Source organism: Chanos chanos, chromosome 16 (assembly GCF_902362185.1).
Source record: "Chanos chanos chromosome 16, fChaCha1.1, whole genome shotgun sequence".
NCBI classification, from domain to species: domain Eukaryota; kingdom Metazoa; phylum Chordata; class Actinopteri; order Gonorynchiformes; family Chanidae; genus Chanos; species Chanos chanos.
In genome coordinates, this window is record NC_044510.1 from 13,890,329 (window position 1) to 13,911,613 (window position 21,285).

General features: G+C 42.8%; 2 protein-coding genes across 2 annotated transcripts in view; one reads left to right on the forward strand and one right to left on the reverse strand.

The window, feature by feature from the left end:
• Nucleotides 1-7,063: 7,063 nt before the first annotated feature.
• Nucleotides 7,064-9,300, reverse strand: mrpl22 (mitochondrial ribosomal protein L22). The gene is made up of 7 exons (XM_030793204.1): nt 9,271-9,300; nt 9,122-9,164; nt 8,785-8,920; nt 8,502-8,567; nt 7,893-7,970; nt 7,677-7,746; nt 7,064-7,303 (listed from the first exon to the last, which is right to left on the reverse strand). Exons 1-7 carry the CDS (start codon nt 9,296-9,298, stop codon nt 7,095-7,097), a joined length of 630 nt encoding a protein of 209 aa, XP_030649064.1. The 5' UTR covers nt 9,299-9,300; the 3' UTR covers nt 7,064-7,094.
• A 323-nt stretch (nt 9,301-9,623) lies between these two features.
• Nucleotides 9,624-21,285, forward strand: part of gemin5 (gem (nuclear organelle) associated protein 5) — a 17,002-nt gene continuing 5,340 nt past the window's right edge. The window contains exons 1-20 of the mRNA XM_030793277.1: nt 9,624-9,834; nt 9,946-10,100; nt 10,511-10,692; nt 11,094-11,245; nt 11,651-11,752; nt 12,045-12,177; nt 13,068-13,230; nt 13,600-13,812; nt 14,960-15,045; nt 15,297-15,379; nt 16,007-16,143; nt 16,376-16,449; nt 16,798-16,979; nt 17,342-17,481; nt 18,120-18,291; nt 18,864-19,082; nt 19,236-19,364; nt 19,628-19,750; nt 20,347-20,442; nt 20,901-21,038. Of these exons, the coding sequence (XP_030649137.1) occupies nt 9,693-9,834; nt 9,946-10,100; nt 10,511-10,692; nt 11,094-11,245; nt 11,651-11,752; nt 12,045-12,177; nt 13,068-13,230; nt 13,600-13,812; nt 14,960-15,045; nt 15,297-15,379; nt 16,007-16,143; nt 16,376-16,449; nt 16,798-16,979; nt 17,342-17,481; nt 18,120-18,291; nt 18,864-19,082; nt 19,236-19,364; nt 19,628-19,750; nt 20,347-20,442; nt 20,901-21,038 (2,821 nt within the window). The 5' untranslated portion in view covers nt 9,624-9,692. The remainder of the gene's footprint in view (nt 9,835-9,945; nt 10,101-10,510; nt 10,693-11,093; nt 11,246-11,650; nt 11,753-12,044; nt 12,178-13,067; nt 13,231-13,599; nt 13,813-14,959; nt 15,046-15,296; nt 15,380-16,006; nt 16,144-16,375; nt 16,450-16,797; nt 16,980-17,341; nt 17,482-18,119; nt 18,292-18,863; nt 19,083-19,235; nt 19,365-19,627; nt 19,751-20,346; nt 20,443-20,900; nt 21,039-21,285) is intronic.

Genomic DNA, 21,285 nt, shown 5'->3' on the forward strand with positions numbered 1-21,285 from the left:
TGAACTAACACGGCTTCGGCCCAGCCGCGGAGTGACAGGCCCGAGCCGCAGGGAGAGATCCCTCCACCTCCACATGTAAATGTAAATCATAAGAGACCCAGCGCTGAGAATGGACCAGCCAACTGTAACGTCGTCCAACGTGCGACCTCCCCGACCCCTGAATCGCTCGCTCTGTCTCTCTCCTCTTATATAAACACACAAAGAGGCTATACATTGCCGGCTTCCCATGTGAGGCTTTTTCTTTTTCATGTGTGAGAGAATGGATCTCAGGCTAGATAAAAACAAGCCAGGCATACAGTGCTACACTGAACATTTCTTTTGAGTTTGTCTGTCACTGTCTGTAGCCTGCAATAAATGAAGGTTTTAAAGCTATAAAGCTATAAAGCTTTAAATGCACTGGAGTTGAACATTTCAACATTGTGTTTCATCCTTTTTTGTTCTTGTTGTTGTCCAACCACCCCCCCCCTTTTTACTTTTCCTTTTCCACTCTGCTTTAGCCCCTTAGCATGTGCGCTAGCTCAAAGTTCACTCCTCCCCTTGGGAACAAACTGGCACTTCAGGCTGGGCTTGACAAATTAGCATTAGCACATGAGTCAGGGTGATGTTCAGGGAGGGTCACAGATTAATTACCACAGAAAGACTGAAGGGGCCAGCGCAGATGTCCGGAATGGTACCCATTGAGATGATGAAAAGGGGCGGAGATGGATCTCCAATTTCGCGTTAGCCTTGTGCCGCGTGCTCATGCTAAACCAGTGCCGCGTGCTAACATTAACCCAATCCATCTTTGATCAATTCCTGGCCATCCAATTTAACCCAGGCAGTGATTCCCATCGACCCAATGAGACGTGAGCTGGAAACCCCCAGTTTTTGATTCAGAATATGAATGTTAAATGGAACATCATCTAAAAGCCCTACCCCCCCCCCCCCCCCCAAAAAAAACCTCGCAGATATGACATTTGATGAGATTGTCTTTTTTTTTCTTTTACCCCCCAAAAGCTGGATTGAATCAATGATCAAAACACTGCAGACACTTCCAAAATTACTACTGAGGAATATTGAAAAATTTGCATTTTTTTGCCGTATACCACTTACATTATCAAGATTAAAAAACGTCAGCGGTTAGTTAAAAATGTGTGTGGCTATTTTAAAAGACAGCTTCAAAACATTGCACACAGAAAACCGTCCAGGCTATGCGCGTATTGATTAGTGCAGGGAAAACCTGCCTTCTTCAAACTACTCATAAACATTTAATAGCTGGTCCTTACTGCTGAACAAAAACAAAGACCAGGATGTGAACATGCTTTCTCTTTCTTTGCTCCATGTGTCATGTTTATTACTCTGTGTGTGTGTGTGTGTGTGTGTGTGTGTGTGTGTGTGTGTGTGTGTGTGGTATGGGGGGGAGGGGGGTGCTGTTGGATAAACCTCATCCCCTCTCTCATCTTCACCTGTCTCTCCAACCATCTGATTCTCCTCGCTTGGGATTTTTTCACCCATGAGTACATAGTTACCAAACACGCCGACCCTCTTGAACCGTAGCCGCGGATGCTCTTTCACTCTCAGGAATATCTCTTGACACCTCCCATAAGCCTTTTCACTCTTCCGTAACCAATCACGTCCCTGAATCTGTCTCAGTTCATATGTCACACACCCTTTTGAATACTTATGAAGCCTTTTCACACCCAGGTGTTGTAAATGATATTTGTGTTCTAATTAAAAAAAAACAAAAACAAAAACGAAAGTATTTTAAATTCCACATGCAGAATTACTGTAAATGAACAAGCGGTAACTAGAATATTCTTCGGGGTATTCAGGCATATGTTGGCCAATATTTGTTCTTCGTTTGTTTTGAATTCGTAAAATGTACAGCAGAGAGAGTAATTCTCATATTCACTGTACTGTAGATACTGTTACAGCGTTAGGGATCCTCTCTGTGATGGTGCCAGCACGATGAGCACGGTTGCTGGGGGACTGCTGACATGAAGGCAAAATGTAGGATCAAAGCCTCTCTAGATGAGTACATGTCTGGACAAAATGCCCATATTGCATCGTAATCAGTGTATCGCAAAGCAAAGCATCAGATTTTTTTTTTTTTGTACTTTGAAATACAGAGAATGGAGTATAAGCTCTGGCAATGAAGCCTCAAAAGTAAGCCCCCCCCCCACCCCCCGGAGGCTCCATTCTAATTCTGGCCAGTCGTGTGCCTACATTAGGACTGTGCAAAATCTGCCTGGCAATCTGCGGGGGGGTGAGGAGGGGGGAGAAAAAAAAAACAAAAAAAAAAAAGCTTCAATTATCTTCTCGCACACTATGGACCACAAAGGCATTACAGCTCTTTGGGAGTTGTGTCTAGCCTCCATCCAGAATTGTGCAACATTTCCAAATCAATTAAGGTTTTAATTAATGAAAGCCAACACCTGTAGCACCAAGCGATTACCTCGGGACATTGACAAATGTCACAGGGAAATTAATTATGGAGAAAAAAAAAAAAAACAGCCCCTCATCCAACTCATTCACAAACAGCCTGTAGCGAAGCGGACTTACCGATCAGGTGATCACGATCCCACTGAATTAGTTTCTTTTAACTGTGAAATGCACTCTGTAACTGGCCCGAGATATCAGCAATTTACCCAGCACTGATCATGCTAACAATATATCTCTGTTATTTTTCCTTTCTTTAACTGATTGATTGATTGATTGAACGTGTTGATGATGTAAATGTTGACGGGGAGCATGGCCTAAGGTAATGTGGCAATGCCATGTGACCGTTCCCCAAACTCCGCTCTGATTCTGATCTCACACCACTTCCGTATAGAGCGGTCTCACATTGTAGGAACACGGTGATACACATGCATGTGTATGCAGTAACTGATTTAAAGTAAATATTAAAGTTTGTTTGTTTGTTTGTTTTTCAAACTTCTAAACGTAGAAACTAACGTACGTCAAAGACTCTAACACATTCCTAATCATGATACACACGGTTCTGGTACTTCTAGACCAATATTCTGTGAGGTTGTGGGTGACTCTACTCCCAGTTACAGTATTTAGACTACTGAAAGTCATGTACTAGTCTCTTTACCCTCCGAGTCAAAAGTTCTATTGTTTTAATGTCAGTAATACACTGTACAAATTGAGACTGTTTTCTAACCATAGCCTGAGGTGAGGATAATCACGCTTACAATACGTCTAAAATAACTCCTGCCAGAGGAAAACCATCAATTTTCAGTCGGCGAGCAATTAAAAAAAAAAAAAAAGAAAAGAAAGAAAATGAATTTGACTCAAAGCTAAAGTGCTTTAAAAGCCTTCACAGCTTACAGTATATTTCCAAATCAATATTTCATTAACTGGACAGGTGCGGCGTTCTCTATCCAAGTTTTATGTGTGTGTGTGTGTGTGTGTATGTATGTATGTATGTATGTATATATATAATCATTATATATATATATATATGTGTGTATATATATATATATATATATATATATATATATATATATATAATGATTTGTTTCTCTTATATTTTTTTATATAAAGACATTAACTTAAATTATTTTTCATTTAAATTGTTTTTTTAATAAAAAAAAAACTAGACAACTGATGTTATGTTTTGAAGGCTTTTTACAGAAAAACTCATTTGAACGATGCTCTAGCACAAGATTTTCCTTGCAATCAAACAACTGCAACGTTTTTCAAACGTTTTGAATGTTTTCTTCTCATTCTTGGTAAGCCAAGGCTTTTAAACTTGAGAAACAAACTGAAAAACAATCAAACCAAAAAAAGGCTCTTCCGCTCAGAAGTTTAACGTGTACGGCGACCAGTTCAGCCTTACTGCTCCATCTCTAAAATGAACACACAAAGAAATTACATTCTACTGTCTATACAGGATTCGATTACTACAGGCAGGCTGTATTAAAACCACGCAGTCGTGCCAAATTCCAACAGTGACACCTACAGACTATCTGAGCTACGTGCTGACTAGCCTTTAAAATAATATATCAGTGAAATTGTGACTAGTGCACTCATGTTCAGGTAGAAATATCGTTGACAGCTTCATTTCTGAGTGAAAATTAGACTATTGCTCATTTTTGTAGTGCCTACCATCCTCCGATATATTTATGACGGGTAAAAAAAAGTCTATGAAGGTTCTTCAGGACACTCTCTCAGCGAGGGATTAAAAATGTTTAATGCAATACTTGCCTTTGAATTGTCTCAGAGATGTCAAGAACATCTTTTCTTCAACAAGCTCTTCTTTTTTTTAACAAGTAGCACTTTTTAAAAAGTTAACAAAAAAGGCCAAAAAACTACAGGTTCTACTTGTCAAATGGTTGTGATTGAGCCAGTGGACAAATTCTCTCTCCATTTGTCTGTCCACACAGGTCTGAATGTGCATCACACAACACAGATGCACTCTCTGCTTTTCTACTGTTAAACATTTGGTATGAGCTGACGAGATGAATTATGTGAAGAGATGGTAACATATCATCATGGGATGTAATACATGGTGACATTTTTTTCTTTTTACAAAGCCTGTTATGTTTGTGATAAAACATTTGCCGTTCGAAACACATATTGGAGTTTGTTTGTAATTCAGACTTTGCTCAGTGTAAGCAGCACCAAAGAAAAGTTCTCTCTCAAATTTTCAAAGTCAAAAGCAGTCGCAGGCTAAGGAAAAAGGCCAAAACAATATTTCGGAAATCGTATGTCGAGATGGAAGGACTCCTTTTCATGTTGAGGTAGCGCTTGGTGAAAGAACACGATGAAGCTTCAGTCCAAATGCAGAGAGAGTTTTAGCCTGGGCCTCTGTTTTGACCCACGAGGGAAGAATAACATGTACTGAAACTTGGGGTCAAAGGGGTCCAGCAATATATTTTATTTGTAAGCTACCATCATTTGTAACTGTCTATCCACCAACTGGAAAATAAACATCTGGGGCTGTTTTTTTTTTTTTTTTTTAGAATAGTGTAGAACTCTGTTAAAAAAAAAAAAAAAAGAAAAAGGCAAAAGAAAAAGAAAAAAAAAGTTTAACAACAAAAATACTGATGCATCAGTTTTATAAACCTTGACATCAATTAAAACCCAATGAAATTCAGTTAGAAGAGGTGTAGCCCAGAGAGCACCTAGCGCTGTTGTTCTAAACGCAGACGACTTGGTGCTTTTTCTTGTCGTAAATAATGTAACACTTCTACAAATCAAAGCATTTTTCTGTAGTTAACGCCAAACTCCCACTGTACCTCACACATCTAGATGACCCTATTGGCTGGTGTGCATATAACAGAATGTATGCATTATTGAGTTGCACCGAGGGCTTCAAGGACTGACGGCTGGGAGCCAGCCAAATAAGTAACTTTGGCTCTTTCTGCCCGGCTGGAAACATTTAGACATAAGTTATTTATGGTCTTACTTCATACACATCCAAGAACACACATGTTACAAGGACCTGATTGGTCGTGAAGCGCTTGTCTCCTGTTACGTGACAGCATGTAAAGAGGAATAAACTTTGACGTCGTCCCAGAACAGCGAGGATCAGGGGGGAATGAAGAACCAGCGAAAACAGATTTCGTTTAAATTAAATATGATGGAGACGAGTGACATTTCTTTCGAATCTGGAGGTAAAAAAACAGAACCTCAGAGACTTAGCTTGGCATGTCCTCCCATAAACTTTCCCCATGAAAAGATGCAAGATTAAACAGTTCATGACACAAACAAACACACTGCATAAGCAGCCTGATAGCTCATCTTTTTCAAATCCATACCAATATCCATCTACAAACCAGCAGGCTGCCCTTCCCTACATATAGTTGTGTGTGTGTGTGTGTGTGTGTGTGACACGCTCACATTTTATGGCCTGTACGACGTTAGCAAAAGCTCAGTGACTGATAGGACTCCGCAGAGCGACAATGCAATGCTCAGTAGCGAGGCCATAATCGATTTTTGAGAATTCATAAGCAACCGTCAAAATCAGAATCACCTCATTTTGTTCTCATATTGTGCTGTTGTCCTTAATCTGTTGTAAATTTGTCTAAACGCTGTCTGAACTAGCAACATTTAATTGTTAACGAAAGGGAGTATGTGTGTGCGTGCGTAGAGAGAGAAGAGAACAGAAGCTCCTCGCGCTGTGGCAGCATGTTTTGCGCGGCATGGGAATAGACCAGGGGCTCGAACCTGAAATTGGGGGCACTTGTCTGCTGAAATTGGGGCCAGGAGATGGCATTTGATTTGAACAACAGACTGCAGGTAAGCACGCCAAGGCTCAGCATGCCGGCTGGGCTCTCCTCACACAAAGAACACGGAACTGTGACGAAATTAGCGGCACTGAGCTAACGCCAGCCCATCACCGCGAAGCAGACTAACCTTTCACGGAGAAAGAGCACGGCATCAAGAGACAACCAGAGATTTTAACTACGACTCAGTAAATAATTCTGCTTTGCATTAAATCGAACGAGTTATGGAGGCCGCGGGTATTCGCCACGACCGGTTTGAGAAGCAGCAAAGCCGAGAAATTTTACAGAGGGATTAAGTTTGACGAAGCTTAACACTCAATGCGACAACATTCCCTGAGCGTAGCGCACTTTATTTATAGAAAGACCTGGACACACATCTCCCTCAGACGCTTTGTGAATGTAATGGAGCAAGAATAAGACTTCACCCAAAGGCACACGTGGCTTTGTCCACTGCTTAGCAGCACATCTGTTCAGTCCAGCCAGGATCATCAGAAAGAGGCCTGGCGAAGGACTGCTTCACACTTTTAGCACATATTACGCGTGTTGTCTTTTGTGTGGAAACCTTTGACACTACAGATTTTAAATAGCATGTGAGCAGAAAAGCTTCATCTGTAAAAATCTGTTTTTACACAAATGGAAACATGCCAGAATGACTCCACAGCAACCCAGGTATAAACAACACTCTTCGTCAGATGTTTTCACCGATCAGTGAATTTCATATTTAACACGGTATCACACATAAACGAGAGCTGCTGAGGTACCATGAACCAGATCAATAAAAACTACAATAACGCACTGACTTTAAACATATTATTCCTTTATTTATTACTTATTTACATGTACCCAGCCATCCCTAACTTAATCACATTACAAACAACATCACAACGAACAGATGACCGTGCGGTTCTTCAGTTGGTCCACGTACTCCTTTGCCAGGTCAAAGCCCGTGGTTTGATCCTGCTTCGGTGGAGGCCCCTCGACCAGCTTCACGAAATAATGGCAATTCACTTTGTCCATGATGCCAAACATGCCCCTGCCATGGTAACGGATGCGTTTCAGGTACTTGCCCTTGCCCGAGAAGGATTCGGCTGAGGAACAGGTAAGGACAGGGTAAATACAAAGCAGTGAACTCCTGTGATAGTGGGACTTTTTTTTTTTTTTATGAATGGTGTTTGGACAGTACATTAGCTAAACACAACTAGGTCACTGAAAACAAGAGCAAACATTTCATTCATCCATTTACGCGGTAAAAAATAAACAGATGCAGTTCAGTTCCTCAATGCTACACCATAATTGGACGATTAAAGAAAATGGAAACATTAAAATCCCGGATTGGGCTCTCGTAATTTACAACACGCTGAAAAGCAGTGGATTTCAGACTCCGCGGCAGATTCCTTTGTGTGAGAGGACTCTAATTTAAAAGATACACTCTGGTCTGTACAGAATTTAAAGAGTACTCACCAACGTGCAAATTGGATTTATACTCAACGTTGTGATTCTTAACGGCCATTTCCTGGGCTTCCAAAAGGACCTGAAACACACAGGATTTTATCAGCGGCTCAGGGCGCCCTAGTGGTCACCAACAGCAACTGCAGCAGTGTCTTACACACTGTACACACATTGAATAAAAAAAAAACAAAACCCTCCAACATATTTCGTGAGTATTTGCTGCTGTACCTCTTTGATCACTTGAGCTCCCTTTTTATCGTTGAACTCGAGCTGAGCAAGTGCTTGGTCGATCGTCATGCCTCTGATCTGTTTACACAATGTGCAAAAAAAACAAACAAACAAAAAAAGACAACCTCTAGGTTCTGAATACACGGATTTAAACGTTATCAGATTAGACGATGACCTGTATATGCAAACCTGCAAGTGCAAACATATATTTATAACAAATATATATTTATAATTAAACACATGAGCACAAAAATTCGGAGGCAGGCGGTAGCAGTACAAACACTACTCCCTATTAGAGTTCAGAGACAGAGACACTTATTCATGTTGTGTTAATCTTTGCAGTATGTAATAAACATCCAGTATGATCAAATGTGCTTTTGATATTGCATATTTAAATGCTGGGACCCTTTTTCCCCCCGAAGTTCACTGAACTTTTTTTTTCCCTAATGTGCATACATAGAGATACCGCTGCCCACACTGGCCAGTCACATTAGTGGTATTCAACCTGCCGACACTTCCATAGCTGGTTCTTCCCACTTCACACCCACCCCGCACTGACTGTGGTAAAATGTGAGAAATTATACCTTTGTTATTGAAGATATCACTCACCAGCTTTGCCAAGTACCACATCTTGTCTTTGCTATACTTTATCTGTCGTCTGCAGTGATATATCTCCTGTTTGACCCAAACGTAGCACAAGCACAAAATATTATCATTAACGTAACACCAACACAAAAAAGGATATCCAAACATGCCTCCTCCAAAGACATATTAATAAAATATACATCTACTGATTGTCCAAAGAATCGATCACACAAATTCGTAAGCATTATCAAAGACATTTTGAAAAATGTCACGTAGTTCTGGAAACAAAATGGTAACGGTAACTCACAGCTGGTCTGCGCGGCTCATCTTTCGTCTGCGGTGGATACAAAATGCGATTTTTTCTCTCCCACTGTCTACCGTTCAGCGCTGCAGAGGCATGAAGACAGGACGCTTGGGATAACGCCTGACCTGGACGGAGCAAACTGGAGAATATACAAAGAAATTAAGAAAAGACAACAGTGAAGCGATGAACTGAAGAAAATCAGGCGTGGAAATAGTGGCCTTATAGAAATGCTATTCTTACTTGTAGTGTTGCCCATTTGCTTTGACATGGAGCTAGTTAGCTAACAGGCTAATTAGCTTACAGACATAACCCTGTATTGCATGTTAGGTTTCATGCCTACCTTGACTGAATCTGTCCAATAAAGCGCCTGAAGTGTGAGAGACCTGCAAGTTTATTCAACAGAAAATACAATTTAATTACTCTGCACAAAGGAAGCGGAAAGTAATTACTTATTTTGCTATATAAATGACATTGTAATTTCTGTCTTACCACCCCCTGTCAAGGCGGAGGTCGCCATGTTTAACACAAAACGTTTTGCTTTACGGCAAAGTCGCGAAGATAAAATTAAACGTAAAACGGTCTTGCGAATTAACACCAATGAAGTTGGGGCTGCTGTTCTGATCAAAATAATTTGGAGATAAACTACAACAATTTCCTGTTAAAACTGTAATTTCGTAACCAAATTATGACCAACAACTCAATTTAACTCAATCAAGTCTACTAGTTCAGTCAAGTCCTTCTCGCGCCCCGTACTTTTTTTCGACAGTTCGTGTTGGCAAACGGCAATCGCACTGTTGTCGTTGCGGCATGGATGGTTGAAAGTGTAAATGCATGTTAAGTAGACATTCACATGATAGCTTTGAACGTGACACTGTTCTTTTCGATCACTTTAGTAATACTGTTTCTTCGAAATGCACGAACGACTTCTTCCAGCCTCTCCCAATTGGTACTGTTCGCGATGCAGCGACACAAACATTAACGGTATTCTAGGATTTGGAGCTAAAAACACTATCTATTTGGCCAAAGTAACCCCGGCATCATCAACGATTGTAGGTAAGTATGCAATCATAAATGTGTTTTCCGAGTTCGACAAACACAAAGGCACTATATCCAATGCGTAATAGCATGTAAGCACTGTATTCTAATAGCCGTTGTCTTCCACAGGTGAACTAAGTGGCCACAAGGAAAGAGTTTCTGGTTTTGCCTTTTCCCAGTATGCTGGTCAAGAGAACCTGTGCGTCAGCTCCTCTGATGATGGGACGGTTAAAATATGGGATATCGACCAGAGAGCTGTGTTAACAGAGCACAGAACTCACCAGGTAAGCCGAGAACAATTTCAGAATTCATGTTTCGAGTTTATTCAGAACCCAAAATCACTATTTAAAGTCTCATAGGGCTTTACATGCCCAACACAAACAAGACAGGATGGCACCCCCCTGACTTAATCCTCATCGCGGGCAAGAAAAAACTCCCCCAAAACCCAGATGTAATGGGGAGAAACTGGGAGAAATCACGAGAAGGACCACAGACTTTTTCTCATACATGGATATTTTTTGATTATATGAAATAGCTATTCAGTAGTTTGCGTATACATTGATATTACTGTGCGGCATCTTCCTCAGCTTTGTCTCTCTGTTCTCGTCATTTCTACAAATTGCGATACGTTTTGACCAGAGGTGAATACGTGACTTGTATGACAGTTATCGTAATCTGTGTCTCGTTTGTACAGAACACCATCTCAGCGGTCCACTGGTCTCCCGTGGAGAAGAGTCTGGTCGTGTCTGGGGATGAGAAAGGCATCGTGGTTTGCTTCTGGCACAGCAGGAATGACGTCCATAGTTTTTTCCCCGAACCCAGAACCATCTTCTGCCTCTCCTGCTCTCCGCACAACGAGAACTATGTCGCAGTGGGGTAAAAAAAAATCTCAGATATCTTTAAATCTTAAAACTATATTATGGCGTTACCATTCTGATATATTCGTTTTAAAATAAGCCGTTTCACAAGTGCTAGGTTTAGCAAGTAAGTCTCTGATCTAACTAAACATTTGACAGCATTATCACGGACTTGTCGGATGAAACCTTTGGAGATCAGTTGTGTGTCTAATTCCTTCTGACCTGGGATCAGTTTTTGCACTTCATAATTCTAATCAGTTCTAGGTCCTGAAGGAACCGGATCCTAGAGCAGCGCTGTTGTTCCGACAGTCTCTCTCCAGATTAAAGCTCTGTTGGCGATGCTTAATGCAGTGTCCTAAAAATCTCACGTTGTGTCTGTCCCTGGCTGATTCAGCTGAAACATTGTGTTTGAACCCAAAGCTACAAGGACGGGATGATTGTGCTCATAGACGTCAGTAAGAAAGGCGACGTTATCCATCGACTCCGGGGACACGATGACGAGATCCACGCCCTGGCCTGGTCTCCCCAGCCCCACGAGGAGGTCCTCTACAACCGAACGGAGGAGAACACGGGTATCAGACCGACCCACTGCACCGCAGACTGATAGCACTGAATTTAAAAAAAAAAAAGCACCTGCCCAGCTTGGTTTTAAAGGGGAAAAGGCCGTAATGTGAAATTCACTAAGTAATATTTTTCCTTCAGTTGTCCGTGATGTTCCAGATCTGAACGTGACGAAGCCGCTCTTTCGCTGTGTTATACTTGGATATGAAAACTAAGAACGTAATATAGTGAAATTGAATCTGAATAAAACAGCCAGAGTGCTTTTACATGTAACTGGTAAATATAGACTCCTGACAGAGATTGCTTTCGCCTGCTGTTAGTCCAATTCGTTTTCCTCTCTCTTCTCTAAGACTGTCCTCTTAGTCTTCCCTCGTTTTTCTGTCTTCTTTTCACCTCTCCGTCTTCCTCTTCCACAGAGGTGACTAATGGGGTCGGTGATGGGGACGGGACGGGGTGTTACTTGGCCTCCGGCAGCCGGGACCAGACCGTACGGATCTGGAGCACCGCCAGAGGAAAAGGTTCTGAGAACTGTTTATATCACCACACATAAATCTGAATGTTTGGTAAAAATAATAATAATAATAATAATAATAATAATAATAATAATAATATACTGTTGGAGCTGGCAGAAAACTCATTTCAATCGAATAGCGTATTGTTTCTCCGGTATAAAGTGAGATTTTCTCTGTTGTGTACAGATGGAAAAGTCCTGTAAAAGTAAAGGAGGAGTTTGTAGATTAGAAATTCAGCAGTGATGAATTTTAATGAAAAGTTCACCGACATATTTCTGTCACATTCCCCCCCCGGCAGGCGTCATGACCCTAAAACTGCCCTTCCTGAAGAGACGGGGGGCGGGGGCGGACCCAGGAGTGAAAGAGAGGCTGTGGCTGACTGTTCATTGGCCCAGGGGACGGCCCAATCACGTCGTGTCCAGCTGTTTTGGGTAGGAAATGTTTGTTTGGTTAGTGCTCCTGAATTGGTTAAACGTGCTATGAAATGTTTTAACGGGTTTGCCTCATGGATCCGGCATTCGGACAGTACGACAAGTCATAGAAATCAGTCAAGCAGCTGCAAAGAAAGGAGAGGGTCCCCACCAAAAAGGCTCTCCCACACTCCACTTCCAACAATCTCACATCAGTGCCCACACTGCAAGACAGTGTGTGGTTCCAGAATTGCTCTCTTCAGTCATTTGAAGACCCACATTAAGGACCCCCAGGGAGCACCATCATATTCAGCTTCGAATGGTCCCCGACAACGATGAGAAACCAGGAATAGGAAAGCCATTGGATGTGTCTGAAATAAAAAAAAAAAACGAGTTTTGCTTCATCCTGAAGGATTCCAAACCACGCTCTTACACCCTCCAGTCAAAAATGTTCCTTCAATCGAAACGAGACCTGTCTTGGTTTTTTTTAGAGCACAGTGTTTAAGCCTTGTGCTGGGTAAAAGTGCATTCTGGTTAATATGCTGATTGTTTTTGCACAGAGGCTAATCCTGTTATGCTGGATTAGTCTATGTCTCCGAAATCAACGCTGACAGTCATTTTCAGTCAATAGAGTCTATTCTTGGTTGTTTTACTCTGTTTTCATATTGAATTATGTGTCTGTGTGTGTATGTGTCTGTGTATGTGTTTATCGTGTGTGTGTATATATGTGTGTGTGTGTGTGTGTCTGTGTGTGTGTGTGTGTGTCTGTGTATGTGTTTATCGTGTGTGTGTATATATATGTGTGTGTATGTGTCTGTGTGTGTATGTGTCTGTGTATGTGTTTATCGTGTGTGTGTATATATATCTGTGTGTGTGTGTGTGTGTGTGTGTGTGTGTGTGTGTGTGTGTAGAGGTGAGCTGGTTCTGTGGGACCTAACCAAAACAGGCAAACAGAAATGGAGTTTACTGGGCGCCTCGGCAGACGGACAGAACCACAGTCGGATTGTCTTTAACATGAGCTCGGTGCACATGGACCAACGACACCTCCTCATCAGCACCTCCATGGACAGAGAGGTACTGCCCACCTCACACATACGCTCTGCCATCACCTGTTACCATAGAAGCCACCTCTCAATCCCTCGTTCCGTACACAGTCCTGTAAGCTCTTGCTCTATTCCCTTGTCTCAGGCTGATCAGTAATTGGCTGTCTTATGATTGTTGCAGACATAAAAAACAGAGAGTGGGAGGGGAGTACTTCCATGCTTGTAAATTGGTCAGTTGGGCTCAAAAGTTTAATTCAAATAAATACTCCATTCAGACCATTAGCTTGTGTGCGTGTGTGTGTGTGTGCGTATGTGTGTGTGTGTGTATGTGTGTGTGTGTGTATGTGTGTGTGTGCGTATGTGTGTGTGTGTGTATGTTTATGTTTGCGTACTGTTCCAGATTAAATGCTGGGATCTGGACACACTGGAGTGGTGTTGGACGTTACCCACTCTGGGGGGGTTTGTGTACGCCATGAGTTTTTCTCCGGTGGGCACCGGCGCGCTCGCCCTGGGGGTGGGGGACAACATGATCCGCGTGTGGAACACGCTCGCCATCCAAAACCAGTACGACACCAAAGTCTTCTGGCAGGGCATCAAGTCGAAGGTCACGGCGGTAAGACAGGAAGCATCTGCGCGTTATGTTTTTTTTATGTTTTTTAAGACACAAACACAGCGCACCCAATATCACAGCGCACCCAGTATCACAGCGCACCCAATATCACAGCGCACCCAGTATCACAGCGCACCCAATATCACAGCACACCCAGTATCACTGCACACCCAATATCACTGCACACCCAGTATCACTGCACACCCAATATCACAGCGCACCCAGTATCACAGCGCACCCAATATCACAGCACAGCACACCCAATATCACAGCGCACCCAATATCACAGCGCACCCAGTATCACAGCACACCCAATATCACAGCACACCCAATATCACAGCGCACCCAATATCACAGCGCACCCAATATCACAGCACACCCAATATCACAGCACACCCAATATCACAGCGCACCCAGTATCACAGCGCACCCAGTATCACAGCGCACCCAATATCACAGCGCACCCAGTATCACAGCGCACCCAATATCACAGCGCACCCAATATCACAGCGCACCCAGTATCACAGCGCACCCAGTATCACACAGAGCACAATGCGGCCACACTTTGGTTAGAATCCTAAATTTAACCTTAAGTGCAGAATATCGCTCATTTTAGATGAGAAACACACCAGCGACGCCATTAATGACTGCTCAAATGGGCCCATATGTACAAACAGGTGAACATCTTGTTTTAAGATGTTAAAATCCGCTAGTTTATTTACTGTAATATACTCACTGTTCTTGACTCATAGCTTGACACAGGTTACATTCTCTTGGTTATTCAAGAGTATGCAGAAAAAAAAGACCACCACTGCTTAATAACCAATTGCTCCGTAACACCACAAACTGGTGTTACTAATTATGAAAGTATTTGAGGTGACATATCTACTCAAAATTACTACAGCGCCCTCTGGTGTGTTTATTTCGTTAAGACTTCAATTGATATGCAGAGTGAATAAATGTGAAGTTTAACCTGGCTTTAGTCTAAGAAGTGTTCCAAATACTCAACACAAAGAACTAAGCTGCCATGGAGACAGCCAATTAGAAATTCCTCCTACATCGTCTTATGTGTTCCTCGCATATTTACCAGTCTTTGTCATGCTCAAGGTGGGTTTTTGTGTTTGTTTTGACGTGTAACTGTTTGTGACAGTTGGCATGGCACCCAGTGAAAGAGGGCTCTCTCGCCTTTGGCACGGACGATGGCAAAGTTGGCATTTATGACGTGTACTCAAACAAGTAAGCCTAACCCACATTCTCTGTCTTTCTCTCTCTCACATACACACACACACACACACACACACACACTTGTCAGTACCATAGATGACTAATCTGGCCAGTGTACAAATTATAAGGGCACTGTTAAACTTCCAGGAGTCTGTGATTTTAATAAACATTAAATGTTCTCTTACTGTGCAAAACATGCACTTGAGACATGTACTGTTGACCTCTGACCTCTGAATATATTAACTGTGTTTTTTGTGTCGCAGGCCTCCTCAGACATCTAGTAGTTACCACAGGAAGACAGTCTACACGCTAGCCTGGGGTCCCCCTGTTCCTCCACTGTCGTTTGGTAAGTCTCTCAAACACTGAACAAGTCCGATCCTCGCCCCCTACGTGACCTAGTAAGCACTGAAGTTGGATAAACGCCCTAAACAGGCAATCAGCAGAAAAAAAAAAAAAAAAAAGGAGAGAGAGAGAGAAAGAAAGAAAACGCTATGCTTATTGCGTGCTTAATCTGCAGGGTAACGGAGTAATCTAAAAAAGTGCTTACGTTTCGCTTGGAGAAATGAGGGGAGATCAAGGTATGGGAGCGGTAGTTTTAGCCACTGTCGACAGAGGACAGTTTTATGGCCGTATCTGTCACTTGTCCGCGAGGGTGGCGAGGATAATTGCTTTTTGTTTGAGAGGTGTGCTGACGGGTGCGAGCTAGCGAGGGCGTGCTAATTTGTTTACCTTCTTTCTGCTGCCTCGGCTGTTCCTCGCCGGCAGTTCTCTCTGACGAAGCGCCGTTTCCGACTTTTCCTGCGTTCGCCGCGGATTTGCAGAGTCTAGAGTTCCGTTAACGGCTTTTGAAGGATGACTTGTGAATGTTCTGCAATAGTGAGAAATGAAAGTCGCGGCAATACGGAAATATTGAGTATTTTAGGGCATGAAAAATATAGTTTTTATCTCTGCATTATCTCTGGGGTTTTTTTAGGGAATTCAGGAGACAAACCGTCCTATAGCTTGTACAGCTGTGCCGGAGAAGGAGTCATCCTTCAGCACGACCCGTGGAAACTGTCAGGGGATGCCACAAACATCGACAAGGTCATTCGAGAGACCAACAACATCAAAGTAAGACACTCACACACACACACACACACACACACAGAAATAGAGCGAGAGATCACATTTTTTAGTTTTTAATACAGGGCTATTCTTTTTTTAGAATATAATTACAATAACTGTGAACAGTAAACAACAGAAGAATCACTTAATGATGTTTACTATGAATGAGAATAATATGTGCTGTGTGTTTGTATGTGCGCGTGTCTGTGTGTGTGTCTGTGTGTGCGTTTTCCAACAGCACAAACTCTCACCACACACAGACATGTGCTGGAAGCCAGATGGCAGAGCGGTTGCTATCGGCAATGAGGATGGGTGAGTGTGTGTCCTTTCCTTGTCTCTCAGTGGTTGTCAACGTGACCTGCCTGGTAACGTGAACCGCTTATATCCTTCACTCAGATAACAGAGTAAACCCCCAGAGCCCTTGCTGGTTTGCTTTGTTTAAACTCTCAGCGCACTTGGTTAACTTTCTCTAACAGTCGATCCTGGACAGGCAGGATCGTTAGTATCTGTCTATAGACAGGACAAATATGTGACATTAAGATGATTTGGAGAAAAACAGTTATAGACTCCCAGCTTCGAGCTAGTGACTGATTATTGCTCTTTGTGTGTGTGCGTTGGTGTGTTCGTGTGTGTGTGTGTGTGTGTGTGTGTGTGTTTCAGCTCCATTGACATATATGAGGCTCCCAGTCTGAGACTGGTCTGCAGTATCCAGCAGCACCATAAGTTAATTAACGCCCTGTGTTGGCACCATTCCCACTCCACCCAGCCTGACCTGCAGTACCTGCTGGCCTCAGGGTCAAACAACGCCCTGGTTTACGTCCATGACCTCCGCAGCGCCCTAGGTAGGGGCAGGGCAGACAGAGAACAATTTAACAGACGAACTGGAGTGATACAAACACACACATCGCTTCTCATTCACCATGCAACCTGTCTCTCTTTCCTGTTGTCTCTCAGTTTCTCAGTATTTTTTATGGTTTATTTGTTTGGCAGTGACCTCAAGGAAAGACTCTTGCTTTATGTTGTAACCCTACTCTGAGAGGCATTTTAAATTGAATTCAATGGTTTGAGTCACTTCTGTTAGCACGGGAAAGTTTCTCTATGTTTCTTAGTGTTGACATTATGACAAATTCAACGTCAGTGGTTAAAGCGACCAGTCCCTGAAGGTTGAAGCCTTTCTCTCTCATGTGCGTTTCCTGTCGTCCAGAAACGGCGGTGGAAAGTCCGGTTCTGCTGACGGAAGCGTATCGGAGCCTTTCGGGTCACACGGCGAAAATCACCGGCCTGGACTGGAGCCCTCACCACGACGGGCGACTGGTCACTGTGTGTTACGACGGGACCGCCCAGGCAAGTCCGCATACCCAGCCCTCATACATTACAGAGTCTTCATCAGAACTGACATTTATCCTGTCCAATAAGAGAGCAAGCTCACAGGGAAAAGGGAGTCACAGGGCCCAGTCAGTCACCTGTTTCATGTACTTATTTGAGACAGGTTTCTTTAGGTGGCATGTTCCCAGGGATTGTATTTGCTGATTAAATTAGCGCCAATGATTCGTGGTGCATCAGTGGAGTTTTCATTTCTTTCACACGTTTCTATGCAGCTTTAGTCATTCAGTTATGACAGAGCTCAGCGTATTGATAGTGTATTGATAGTGTATTGATAGCTAAGGGGATTCCAGGATGTCTGAATAGTGAATATTTTCTGCTGAAATGTATTAGATGAACCGCAAGACCTGAGAGAATTTTTAATTTATTGATTTTGTCAGAGCTGTGAAAACTATAGGGTGAGGAGGAATACTAAAAAAGGATGATACATTGACAGAATATTTATTTATCAAAGACTAATTTGTGTCTGCTGTCCGGAGAGGAGCTTGAGATGGTTTTCGGTGGCGTTTGGCTGGAGTCTGATTGGGTATCAGGCCCTGTCTGGGAACCTGCACAGGTTAATGGTCCTTTTTATTTATTTATTTTTTTTGTGGGGACAGGTGTGGGATATTTTGAAAGGAGAGCCCCTCGTCAACTACAGGGGTCACAAAGGTCGGCTCTTGTGTGTTCAGTGGTCCCCCGTGAACTCTGACCTTATCTGGACGGGAGGGGACGACTTCACCGTTCAAGAGTGGGCGGCGTCCAAACAGGAACACACCAACCCCCCCAAAAGTAAGCCCCACCCTCCCCCTCCCGTCAGTTCTCAGAGCGATGTTACACCCTTACAGCGAACTCTGAATTGTGACTTTTTAACAGTTACGTGTCTAAAAAAAAAAAACAGGGACCTGTAAGTTGTATAGCAAGCCCTCTTCATCCATAGTGGTTTTATGAAAGAGATGTAGAGGGCAATAGAATAGAACATAACAGCACAGAATAGAATAGAATAGAATATATAGTGTTTAATAGAATATAACTGCACAGTCAGAAATTACTTTTTAGTGCAGAAAAGTTAAAAGCACATGTGAGTATCTTAAAAAAATATGTAGTTTCCTTTATGGGTTTAGAACTGTAGAACAAATTTAGAGATTGCTCCTAAATATTAAATTGCTTTTTTTTTTTGTGCAGTTAACTTGCTGCGAGTAAAAACATGTTCGACAGATTTGATTTGGGAGCCTAAATGTAACGTTTGATAGGACGGTGGGATTTGACAGCTTCAGTGACTGAGGTAGTGATGGGGTGAACATTTTTTGAAAGGGCGTTTTGTTTTTGAGTGTTTCTAATTGAATTGCTCTTTATTTGAGCAGGTAAAAGAGGAATGGAGCACGAGAAAAAGAAAGGACAGACGGTCAAAAGCAAAGGGAAGAAAAAAAAGAAGACAGGAACGAAGAAAGGGCAGGCCGCGGAGGGGAACGAGTCACCCAGCGGGGAGGAGGACAAAGGAGGAGTCGGCACCGGGCCGTCCGAAAACGAAGAGGAAGAGGAGGAGGAGGAGAGAGGGAGCACCAGCACTCCTCTCATCTCCGGTATTACTCCTCCTTTTTTTGTTGTTTTTGTTTTTGTTTTCGCTTTGCTGTGTTGTTCAAGGCCAGTTATAGCCACTTTATTTTTGAGAGAATAAATCATATGATTGACAACTCTCTGGTCCAATCAGGTACTTGAGTTTTTTCCACTTCCAGATTCAGGCCTGCCAAAAGAGTCCAGAAGCCCAATGGACAGATCTGCCGCAGACAGAATGCAAAATGTTGTGAAGCCCCTCCCCACGGTGAAGAAAGAGGTGAAAGAGGAGAAAAGAAAAGAGAAACCAGGTCAGTTCATAAACCTGTCCACTCTAATTAACTTCACTACAGTAAAATGAATTCTCTGTCTCTTTAGAGACCACAATTCACTCTGTGGTTTTTAGACTTGAGATGATCTAATCAGGTAGGTTCCTGACTGCCAACGGGCGTAGTAAAAAGTTCTGTTCATGTGGTTTGCGCGGTTATTCTATGATTGATTGTGATTGGCTGTTGTTGTTTACTGTTGTTATTGTTGCTATTGACTTTGTTTGTTTGTTTGTTTGTTTTCTCAGAGTCGTTGCTGAAGAAAAGAAAGCCGCGTTCTATCCTACCCCTGAGCACCTCCATGGACCACAGGCCGAAGGAGCAGCTCCAGCTGGACTGTCTGACGTTAGCCCAAGTCAAACACTCCCACGGTGCGCTAGCGCTACACGACACAATAATTGCCAGTTGCTATGTTAGCGCTAGTCAAGATATTACGCTAATTTTTAAAGGTTTTGTGGCTGGCCAGAACCACACAGTCTCAAAGATGTAAACAGAGTACACAAAACACAGCTAACTGTACAGAAGTGAGGACAAAAAATACAGCGACTAGGTGCAGCAGAAACGCTCAACGCGTGAAGATAGTTTTGTGAAAGAGGCGGAATATAGTTTAGCAGTGTAAGGGGGGAAAAAAGCAGACTTGTCAGTTAGTGGAGAGGGCTTAATTACTAAACCATACCAGGGCAATGAATTCTGTCTGTCCACAGTAGAGTTCACACGAAGAAAGAGACAAAATAACTAGTCTTGCATTCCCTGTATAATGCTGACAGAACATTCTGGAATGTTCCAGACTAAACTTGCTGTATGTCCCTGTTCTGTCCTTGAAGATGGTCCATTGTACCAAGAGAAACTACACTGATGTACTGAAGCAGACACAGAGAGAAAGAGAGAGATTCTGTGTTTTTTTTTTTTTTTTTTATCTGTATAAACCATTCATATTGATGGTTAGCTTGTTGTCTTATTTTCACAGGTGCGCTTGGCCAGTGTGTTCCAGGTAGTGGAGACCAGATCCAGTTAGGACTTTTCACCGACAGAGAAGCCCTCTATCGAATGTTCCAGGAAGAGGGTATGAAAATGTTTTTGATTTACAACGTAAAAAGTTTCAGGGTTTTTTTTTTCTTGGACTCAAGAAAAAAACTTGTTTGGAGTTTGTAGGTGTGTGTGTGTGTGTCTGTGTGTGTGTGTATCTTTAAAGATTGATACTTGGTGTTAGGTCTGGTGAACTTTTCTGACTTAAATGTTTTATTTTTGCCATATTTTCTCCATTATCGACTGAGTTTGGATGAGAGGACGTGACCAGGATTTAGAAAATGTCGAGTTTTCAGATTTGCTTTAATAAGCCTCAGTCTTCTAGTCTGGTTACGGTTCGGAGTTCAGATCAGGCAGAAGCTAGTCTGAGAGCAAGTCTCATTATGCAGAACTGCCTTCAGTAATTCCCCCCCCCCCCCCCCCCCCCCCCCCCTGTCTCTCTCTCTGTCTCTCTCTCCCCATCTCTCCCTCTGTCCCTCTCTCTGCCCGTTTCAGAGGAGAGCCATGTGGAGGCGGGACACTTTGACTCAGTGATGTACCTGAGGCTGTGGAAAGGAGACGTAGCCGGAGCGCTAAAGCTAGCGACAGAGAGAGGGGAGCTGTCCGACCACCTCCTCTCACTGGCACCCATGGGTGAGGAGAACTAACGAACCACAAACCAACAGTTCATCTTTAATCATGTTACAGCAGCCTTTTCATACTACAGCAGCCTTTTCATACTACAGCAGCCTTTTCATACTACAGTACATTCAGTGAATGACAAAATCAGGTAGATGTTTGCATCCATGCATATGACCCCAGCAAGCGGAGGAGGACGGGGGAAAAAACCCCCCAGGAAATCATGACATAGCTGCCTGTTTTATTTGTATTTACAATAAGC

Excerpts from the sequence above, each read along its gene's own strand:
- mrpl22 (XM_030793204.1), bottom strand. The coding sequence starts at position 9,298 with ATGGCGACCTCCGCCTTGACAGGGGGTG. Across the intron at positions 9,165-9,270 it reads CTCCGCCTTGACAGGGGGTG|GTCTCTCACACTTCAGGCGC; the intron begins GTAAGACAGAAA and ends ATAAACTTGCAG. Across the intron at positions 7,747-7,892 it reads GAGCTCAAGTGATCAAAGAG|GTCCTTTTGGAAGCCCAGGA; the intron begins GTACAGCAGCAA and ends TGTGTGTTTCAG.